The sequence below is a fragment of the Pinus tabuliformis genome, chromosome 4_1, assembly GCF_031772625.1.
Source record: "Pinus tabuliformis cultivar Carrire ecotype Pingquan chromosome 4_1, CPIR1, whole genome shotgun sequence".
Taxonomy (NCBI): Eukaryota; Viridiplantae; Streptophyta; class Pinopsida; order Pinales; family Pinaceae; genus Pinus; species Pinus tabuliformis.
In genome coordinates, this window is record NC_142303.1 from 345,936,642 (window position 1) to 345,947,442 (window position 10,801).

Consider the following 10,801-nt stretch of genomic DNA (forward strand, 5'->3'; position numbering starts at 1 on the left):
CGAGTGAGGGTGAGCCCAGGTGTGAGCACACGGAGTTTGGTGAAACGCCGAGTGGGCTGAACAGTGAACCGACGAGGGTGTGGGGCGTGCAAAGGCGTGCCGACAGGTGAGTCGTGCAGGCACGCCCGGCACGACGACACGGTTGATGGGTGAATGCGACTGAAGGGCAAGTTGGGTGAACGCGCCCAGGCGTGGTGAAACGAAACAAGGTGAAACGTGCAATTGTTGGGCGAGTCGGGTGAGACAAGCTCGGGCACGGGTAAACGGTGAAGTGTTTGGGTGGTCGCGGTGGGCACGCCCGAACGAAGGTCGAGTTGTGCGACGAAGGCGTTGGTGAACGGTGGGCCGTGCACAGGTGAACGACGATGGGTGGCACGACGAAACGATGAACAGGTGACTTTGCCCAATGGTTGGGCAAGGCTGCACGACAGGTGCAGGAAGGTGAATTTGTATAAGTGTAAAGGTGAAACTTGGGGTTTCCCTTGGATGTAAGCTTATATGTGAATTCTGAATATTAACATTATTGTTACAGACAGACTCATAATTATAGGGAGTTACCCCTCCCAAGATAATCTGTTGTGTACTTTAATGTTAATATGATTAATGGTATGATGAAAGTTTTCGCTGTGTTAATGAAAGATATGCTTAGCTGTTGAAAAATAAACTAAGTATAGAAAGTAGGTGTAGTCCATGATCGTTAGTATTGTTAAAAAGAAAAGGGTCGGTGGTGCTGCACCTCCTATAGTGCGGTTGGAAGAGTACCGCCAATGTAGGGGCGTGACAGGTGGTATTAGAGCTACAAGATTTACAACGAGGAGCTGATCCCACTACACTTGTGAAAGGTGGTTTCAAGAGGTTCGTGACTTGCGGGCTTTGGTGATTCAAGTTGAAGGAATCTGAAGGGTGATTCAGATTTACAGTTTATGGTCTACACAAGATCGCAAAGAAAGCAGATAGCAGAGATGGCGGAGGAACCTCAGATTATGACAGGTGAATCTAGCCATAATGTGGGAGAAGCTTTCTTGAATAGGGTATTGGAACGAATGGAGGAATTGGGTTCTGACATATCTTCGATAAAGGCTGAACATGAAGGCTGTGCAAAAGTGAAGGAAGAACTTGAAGACCTTAAGGGCCGATACGAGTATACAGAATGGGAGTATACACAAATGAAAGAAGAAGTCAAGAAGATTGGTGAAGCAAGAGATCAAGGTTTGGCTGAAATCTTGAAATTGCGGCAAGCTCTTGACGAAGCTCTGGATGAGATCACGGTTTTGAAGAAGGCCATGAGACACAACTCAGGTGGAGGTGTGACTCATGTCAAAGTCAAAGAGCTAGATTCTTATGATGGAACCAGGAGTGCGAAAACTCTTGGCAACTTTCTATGGGATATGGAATAGTACTTGGAGCGCTTGGGATTATCCGATGAGGAAAACAAAGTGAAGGTAGCTGCTCAATTCTTGACGAAGGATGCTAAGATGTGGTGGCGAAGGAGGATGGACCAAATTGCCAATGGCAATGCTGGGGACATAACTTCGTGGGATGAGATGAAGGCAGCTTTGCAAACCCACTTTAGTGATGCAAGGATGAAGATAAAATATATAAAGAAAACGGGAAGTTTGCAGGCATACCAGCGAGAGTTCGCAAGTGCAGTTTTGGAACTTCCAGACATGGCGGAAAGGGACAAGGTGTTCAACTTTATCATAGGTCTGAAACCTTGGGCGTGGAATGAAGTGAAGAGGCAAAAGATTAAGACACTTGAGGAGGCTTTTGCTGTTGTGGATCATTTGGTAGAACACTATGATGAGGGTTCTGATGAAAAGAAGAAGAAGTATGACAAACCGAAAGAGAAGACTACGAAAGAGGAGACTTCGAGATCGAATGACAAGTCGAAGATGAAGAAACCGTTGAAGTGTTGGATATGTGAGGAACCACACATGGTGAAGAATTGTCCTTCAAGACCAAAGGTGGCTACCTTGGCACAGTCCAATGCGAAGAAAGAAGAAACTCCATAGGAGTTATGCAGATATTGGGAGCTGCAGTGGCTATGGAAGCTGTCTCTAGGAGAGACCTAGAAAGAAACAAATTGGAGTATGTTGAAATGAAGGTTGGGAGTGTTGATGTGCTTACTATGGTGGATAGTGGAGCAACTCACAACTTTATGAGTGAGGATACTGCGAGAAGGATTGGGCTGAAGTTTGTACCAGTGTAGGCACAAATGAAGACACTGAATTCTCCTCCAGACTCTGTGATTGGTGTAGCTGAAAAGGTGGATGTGACACTTGGTGAATGGACAGGGAAAGTCAATTTCACTGTGGTGCGGATAGATGACTATGAAGCTATACTGGGTATAGAATTCATGAAGGAATTCGATGCGATGATTGTTCCCCATATGAGGAAACTGTACATTTACGACGGATGAGAGGATGTACCCATTGGTGTACCAACTGTGGGAGTAACTAAGCCCGAGCGTAAGCTGACAGCGATGAGTATGGAGAATGGGAAGAAAGATGAAGAGATCTGTAAGCGGTTGTCTGTTGCAGAGGCAAAGCTTATGGAGTAGTCACAGGTTATTAGGGCATTGTCAGATAGCATCTTGGATCTATCTAAGAGGCTGGAAGTAGTGGAGGATGACGATGACGAAGAGTATGTGAGGTCGAATGTTCAGATGGAGGATCGGGAGGCATACTTGTAGAGAATGGAAGTGGAGGATAGGTGGATTGAGTTGATAAGTGAGGGAGAGCCTTTAGGCTCTGCTCCCTCCTCATCATCTTAGACTATCATGGAGCATGAGGCTCATTGTTAGCTGTTCATGGTAGTGAGTCTCCAAACACTTTGAGCAGGCATCTAGGGGTGAGATGACATAGGTTGACAGATAGCATGCAGTGGATAGTCATGATGATGTGGGGCATGAGTTCTTGTGGAGGCGATGCATGGTTGGATTAGCTACCCAACTAATCATCGACATGAGGGGTATGAGCACATGATTCCTTGCAGAATAGTGGCATATCTATGGCGTGAAGCAGGTTGAGTAGTGGACATCTGGACTACCCATATACATAGTTGTGTGGACGATATCTTGGTGATAGATGGTTGTTGGGATGGAAGATTGTCGAGGGCGACAATGACTTCGAGTGGGGGAGGATGTAACACCCCAGAGCTATGGACGAGTTTGGCGAGAGCCCATGATGGAGGAGCTCGGGCGAGCCACGCGAGACGGACAGCCATGTGGAGAAAACGCGAGGCCGAATGTAAAATTGGCTAAGTGTTGGACGAGCGGTTGGTTTATAAGGTGAGGCGGTCCCTGGTGGGGGCACCCAACCATTAGGGCGACGTGCAAAAAGTTAGAAGGATGGACTGAATGGATGGTTGGCTGGGCGAGCTGACGTGTTGACAATCCATGGTGGTGAAGCGTATAAGTATGGCGTTGGTGGAGGGAGTTTTCATCATCAAACTCAAGCAAATTAACAAGCATACGAATCGTAGAGGTGAAGTGCGAAGTTGGAGAGTTCTGGAGTTAAGGCAGAGGTGCAGGTAGACGCGGGCTGAAGCACCCAAGCCACAGGTCGAAGGTGTGCAGAACCAGAGGGTGTCGCTGAACAGGTCGACTGAACGATCGTTCAGAGCGTGAGTCGGACAACACGTCCAGGCGCACACAGCATAGTTCGGCGGGCGCTCGAATGAACATTTGAACGATTGGACGATTGAACGGTCAGTGGGTGCGAGCGCACGACGGTAGGGTGAGCCGAGCGAGGGCGAGCCTAGGTGCGGGCACACGGTGTTTGGTGAAACGCTGGGTGGGATGAACGGTGAACGTGAACGGTGAACCATCGAGGGTGTTGGACATGCGAAGGCATCTCGACGGGTGAGTCGTGCGGGTGCGCCCAACACGACGACACGGTGACGGGTGAATGCGATGGAAGGGCGAGTTGGGTGAACGCACCCGGGTGTGGTGAAACGAAACGAGTTGAAACGTGCGATTGGTGGGTGAGTCAGGTGAGACACGCTCAGGCACGGGTAAACGGTGAAGTTTTTGGGCGGTCGCGGTAGGCGCGCTTGAATGAAGGTCGAGTTGTGCAATGAAGCCGTTGGTGAACAGTGGGCCATGCATGGGTGAACGATGACAAGCGGCACGACGAAACGACAAATGGGTGATTTTTCCCAGTGGTTGGGAAGGCTGCACGACAGGTGCAGGAAGGTGAAACTTGGGGTTTCCCTTGGATGTAAGCTTATATGTGAATTCTGAATATTAACATTATTGATATGGGTAGGCTCATAATTACAGGGAGTTTCCCCTCCCATGATAATCTGCTGTGCACTTGAATGTTAATGATGTTAATATGATTAATGGTATGATGAAATTTTCCACTGTGTTAATGAAAGATATGCTTAGCTGTTGAAAAATAAACTAAGTATAAAAGTAGGCGTAGTCCATGATCATTAGTATTGTTAAAAAGAAAAGGGTTGGTGGTGCCGCACCTCCTATAGTGTGGTTGGAAGAGTACCGCCAGTGTAGGGGCGTGACACCTATCATCTCGTTTTCTGCTCATGCAATCATCTGTTCATCTCAATGCCTTCTTCATTCTCTTCCTCAATACCTCTTCTTCCTTATCACTACTCTCCTCTGTGCCTCTCTATTCCCCTCCTCCTTAAGCTTGGACGTGTAATATCAGTATTGTCAAAATAATAGTAAATGCGGGACTGCACATATACATTATTCTTTCGGTGTAGGAAACCGTGGATGCGGCCACCCTAGCTTCTAGATCAACTGTGTGCAGAACTCTAGTTTTGTTATCCCGATTCGTGGCCGGAATTACACATTACTAACAACGCTTCTCCCTGCTACTACATTAGTTATTACCAGAGGTCAGAATTGTCAATTCTTGAATCATAGCATTAATAATCGGATACAGTCTTTAGAATTTGCAGGCACGGTCTTCACATTTAAGGCTACAGAGAACCTTACCCTATACGTGTACAAATGTAACGAACAGGATCACTTACCTCTCTCGAAATGTAATGCTAGTAGTAGTGTCTATTACTCGTACGAGAATTCGATTTCGGCGTGTTCTATGGAACAAGTACCAGTTTATGCGGGACTAATACAACCAGTTGCAGTTCGACTCCAATATGAAAGTTGTAAGTCATGTGAGGCGAGTCATGGAACATGCGGTTACAACACTTCGGTTTCAACTGCAACTCCTCCGTTTGTTTGCTATTGCAACGATGGACCCCGTACTGAAAAATGCCCTAGCCATGGTATGCTTTATCTTGAATTTCCGCAAAACCAATTAGAACCGCTAGTTTAGTTAAAGTGTTATGAATTTAAGGTGTTATAGGGCTCATCTTCATTCCCGTCATTTTAAAGATTTCAACATTAATATCAATAGATGTACATCTGAACTGGAAGCAATCTTATTAGATGCAGATATGAATCCTTCTAGTTATGGTCCTCGAAACAAAGCAGATATGAATCCTTCCAGTAATGGTCCTCGAAACAAAGCCATTAAAATAACAGGTAAATTTATTATTTCTTCCTCTTCTGTTTCTCCGCTTTATCGCTACCGAGAATTGGTTTCTATTATTCTCTTGGGCATTTGCCGATAATCGCATTGATAGATCAATATCTTCATTTCACCATAGGTTGCTTCATTGGACTAGTTGCGCTTAATGTCCACTCTTAAAACTATGATTTCTTCAAATTGAAAATCACACTTAAGTTGTATCTTGTTAATTTCCACTATTCTCATGGGGTCAAATTCATACCAATCTCTCCATTCTACTGCAGGTTGCATCTTTGGTGGAGTTGGGCTGATAGCAATAGTATCGTTGTTCTTAACATCTTATGCCAAGAAGAGAAGCCATCTTCCTGATAGCTCTACTACAAAGGTTGAGAAATTCCTACAGGATTATGCTTATGAAGCGCCAATGCCAACCAGATATTCACTCTTAGACCTTAAGAAGATCACGAACAATTTTGCAGAAAAGTTGGGAGAAGGAGGTTATGGGGTGGTGTACAAGGGAAAGCTTTGGAACGGCACTTTAATGGTTGTTAAGCTTCTTGATAGACATAGGCACAGCCAAACCCAATTCATGAATGAAGTCACCACAATTGGATGGGTCCATCACATCAATTTGGTTTGACTGTTGGGATATTGCTTCGAAAGCCGTACAAGCGCACTGGTCTATGAATACATGGTCAATGGATCTCTAGAGAAGTTTATATTTGCCAGAAGAGAGAATGGGCAAATTTTAAGGTGGGAGAAATTGCATTCAATTTCTTTGGGTGTGGCTCGTGGAATTGCATATTTACACCAAGATTGTGAAAAATGCATCATACACTTCGACATCAAACCTCAAAATATATTGTTGGATGCCGACTTCACCCCTAAAGTTGCTGATTTTGGTCTCGCAAAACTTTGTGGCAAGGGAGACGACCATATTTCGATCACGGTGCCGAGAGGGACGCCGGGATATGTTGCGCCAGAGGTGTGGTCGAGAGATATGGGCCCTGTTACTGGTAAATCAGATGTTTATAGTTTTGGAATGTTGTTGCTAGAGATTGTTGGGGGCAGAAAGAATATTGATGTCTAGGTAAACCGGTCCAGTCAGTTAGACTTCCCTGAGTGGGCCTTCAAGATGATTGAGAGCGGCGAGTTAGGGATGAGATTGAGAGGTGGGGAAATAGAAGCTGCAGATGAGGAGAAGGCGAGGAAACTCGCAAAAGTTGGATTGTGGTGCATTCAGTACAACTCCAGAGATCGTCCTTGTATGACGAGGGTTGTCCAAATGTTACAAGGAAATGGAGAAGACGTTCTCAATCCTCCGTTACCTTTCAATTCCTCGGCTACGCCTGAAAATCCTCTTCTCTCTTCCAGGGTAAATTCTCTTTCAGTTGAATTTATATCCTAGCTTTCCATCTTTGACCGTCTTATGCACAGTCTTCGCATTGTTGCGAATCGAACGCGGGACTCCGTGCCATACTTTGTGAGAATGATTCGGTGACAACTACGGAGGAATCTGAAGAACATGACTAAATCCAATGACAGGCCCCGAGCCATTATTTGTTTTCCAGAACATGCAGCGAGTATGCTCACTTGGCTGAAAGCCTCTGGGGCGAGCTATTTCAATATTGCAATCTCATATAGATCAACTATGCCTAGAATAATTGTAAAGTAATGGATGAATTAAAACTCTTTAGTGGATTTAAACTGTTGTACTTTTATTTATATTTTAATTAAAAATAATTAAATTATCATACTGTTATGAAAATCAATTCCATTACACTTAAAAGTAAACTTATTTCAAATATGCAGGTTTACGAATTTGAATTATAAATTTTAAAATACTATAAAAATTAAACATCTCACTTCAATTATATCATCAAATTTCCAAAAAAAAAATTCACTTCACTTACATGCATGAAAACATATCCATGAAATTTTCAAAATATTTCAGATTAATAAGATAACAAGCAATTCACTTCACTTACTTGCATGAAAACATATCCATGAAATTTTCAAAATATTTCAGATTAATAAGATAACATTATGTACAATGGATTGATATCGAATAATCCTTTTTATAGTTTTTATTTTGTTGGTGGTCGTTGCTTCTTCGTCAAAAACTCGGCACACGCGTATTCAAAAGCTTGGCACGCCTATTCTTGGGATTTGAGTGTCATACAGCCCACATAAACCGTTACTGCACAGATGTATAGCAGAGGAATTTAAGTCTATATTTACCACACGAGGGACGGAATAAATTCTTCCAAGGTTGGGTTGGAATGTGATCATTATCTGGGATGAAGAACATTTCCCACCGAAGGATCAGTCTAATAGTAAGTTTTATATAATTAGTGTAACAACATTAATAAATATTTTTATAGTCTAATTTAGAAATAATTTTTTTCATTGAAATTCACTAAAATTTAGAGAAACATCAAGATTTTTTGTTGTTTAAAATATATTTTTGAATACATAAATGGATTCAACATCAAAGGGGAACTCAAATTATGTAGATTAAACAATTTAAATTCAAGTTTTTAAAAAAATTTGTGGAATTTTGATTATAATTATCTAAAAATAATGTAGTAAAAAAAACATAAAAATTAATATGAATATTATTAAATATTAAAATCAATAATAATATTATTTTAGATATCATTTTGGGATTCAACTGCGTTAAGTAAGTCATTCACGTATGACCATTTCCATGAGAGGTAGTCGTAACTGAGTAATTTCTAATGATTTTTGAATAGTTCACTTAGCACTCATTGCATTGGGTGATGCTCACAGGGGTGAAGAAGTGGGATTGAAACTAGAGAAAGATTCACATAGCATTAATCATCACTTCCGGGGCTTGCACCCGGCAACCAGGACTTCCCGGGAGGTCACCCATCCCAGATCGCCTCTGGATCAAGCGCGCTTAACTGTGGAGTTTTCCCCAAAATCAAGCCCACTTAGTTTGCTACCCCATTTGCAAAACCTTAGCAAGTATTGTGCCTCATGAACCATTCAAGAAGAGATCCCTTCACTCTTTTTGAATTTAAGTATTAGGGGGTTTACGCAGTGCATTATATTAGATATCCTTTTGGGATTCAACTGCGTTAAGTAAGTCATTCACGTATGACCATTTCCATGAGAGGTAATCGTAACTGACTAATTTCTCATGATTTTTGAATAGTTCACTTAGCACTCATTGCATCGGGTGATGCTCACAGGGGTGAAGAAGTGGGATTGAAACTAGTGAAATGATTCACATAGCGTCAATCATCACTTCCGGGGCTTGCACCCGGCAACGAGGACTTCCTGGGAGGTCACCCATCTCAGATCGCCTCTGGATCAAGCGTTCTTAATTGTGGGGAAAACTCCATAGTTAAGCGCGCTTGATCTAGAGGCGATCTGGGATGGGTGACCTCCCGGGAAGTCCTGGTTGTCGAGTGCAAGCCCCGGAAGTGATGATTGACGCTATGTGAATCATTTCACTAGTTTCAATCCCACTTCTTCACCCCTGTGAGCATCACCTGATGCAATGAGTGCTAAGTGAACTATTCAAAAATCATGAGAAATTAATCAGTTACGACTACCCCTCATGGAAATGGTCATACGCGAATGACTTACTTAACGCAGTTGAATCCCAAAATGATATCTAATATAATGCACTGCGTAAACCCCCTAATACTTAAATAATATTATTAAAAATTAATAATATGAATAATAATTATCTTAGTAATAAATATTAATACTATTAAAATTAATAAAATAAATAATAATTTATGAATTCTGTGACCCATAATGAATTAAGAAAAATCTTTTGGTAGAAATCACATAAAAGAAATTTTTGGTCGATGAGTTTCGAACCAACAAGTGTGGTTCATTATGAGGGCAAGATAAGGAGGGAGACTATGGCAACGACTTAAAGAGAGAGCGATGTAGAAACCATAATTTCAAGTAACGACTATTTTTGAACAATAATATTTAAATTATTATATTAATTTATTAATTTCTTTTTAAATAAATGTTCTTTAAGTAATGGTTATATTAAATGACTATTTTTTGAAAAACAATATTTAAATTAATTTATTAAAATCAAATATTATTAAAAAGTTCTATTAATGGGAAATAATCGAAAACAAAATAACTAACAATAATAAAAAAATCAAAGTCAAACTCCAAACAAAGAGGGAAGTCAAAATTTATAACAAGGAGTCAAGACCCTAATCGAGACAAGATCATTTGATTTTTTTTTTTAGAAATAAAATAAACTAAAATAAAAATAATTAATGAAAAATAAATAAAATAAAACAAAAATATATACAAGTCAAAAGAAATATATATATATATATATATATATATATATATATTAAATTCAAAGAAAAGTAATCAATAAATAAAACATGGTCAACAATAAAATACGAGGCTCAGGTCCATTAAACAAATAACAAGAATACTAAAAAGAGTTAAGAATGAATACGATGATAAAATACCCTGAAGGATCAAGAATATAAACTATAATGAAGAATAAATCAATAAAAAATACTATAAAAAGGACACCAATACCTAGTTAGGAAAAAAAAAACTAGGAGTACAGGATAGGGATCCAACTTCTACTAATAATCCAAGCATTGCCTCTATTCAAATTATTCGGTCTTTTTTCGATTTCTAAGACCTCCCTCAATTTACAATGATGGAAATGACTAACCCTAGCAACGAATTGGGCCTTCTCAATGCAGATGTGACGCTTAGATTTATTTTCATGCTCTGCGAAAGTAGAGAAGTGGGTCCTTCCATGCTTTATGCCAATGACATGCTTACGAATCCTTTGATTAATCGAGCGACCAGTCTCACCAATGTAGGGAGTCCCACAAGAGCATGGAATAACGTAAACACCCTTCACATTCTTGGGGTCCATTGTGTCTTTTACAGATCTAAGGGAGCTCTAGATGGTATTTAAAGGCCTAAATGTTGAAGCCACCTTATGCTTCATTAGGACCTTTGCAATCTTGTCAATGGTCCCTTGGATAAAAGGAAGATGAGCACAAGAAAATCGATCCTTGGTATCTTTCTTAGCACTAGGACCTTTTTCAGCTCTGAGGAAAGTCTTAGTACATTGGTGTCTACGATTACCATTATTAAAGAAAACACTTAAGAGATGTGTTTTCTCTTCATTAGAGTTTATATTCTTGATCCTTCACGTTTTCTTAAGTATTTTATCACCCTATTCGTTCTTAACTCCTTTTAGTATTTTGTTATTTGTTTAATGGATCTCAGCCCCGTATTTTATTGTTAACCTTGTTTGATAT

At 40.9% G+C, this 10,801-nt stretch overlaps 1 protein-coding gene and 1 pseudogene across 1 annotated transcript; both read left to right on the top strand.

Moving 5' to 3' along the window:
• Positions 1 to 3,121: 3,121 nt before the first annotated feature.
• On the top strand, positions 3,122 to 6,141 carry LOC149175688 (LEAF RUST 10 DISEASE-RESISTANCE LOCUS RECEPTOR-LIKE PROTEIN KINASE-like 2.1). Its single transcript, XM_089421202.1, has 5 exons — positions 3,122 to 3,248; positions 3,851 to 3,993; positions 4,911 to 5,256; positions 5,426 to 5,515; positions 5,786 to 6,141. Exons 1-5 carry the CDS (start codon positions 3,122 to 3,124, stop codon positions 6,139 to 6,141), a joined length of 1,062 nt encoding a protein of 353 aa, XP_089277328.1.
• A 51-nt stretch (positions 6,142 to 6,192) lies between these two features.
• LOC149175689 (rust resistance kinase Lr10 pseudogene) lies at positions 6,193 to 6,591 on the top strand (annotated as a pseudogene).
• Positions 6,592 to 10,801: the final 4,210 nt, after the last annotated feature.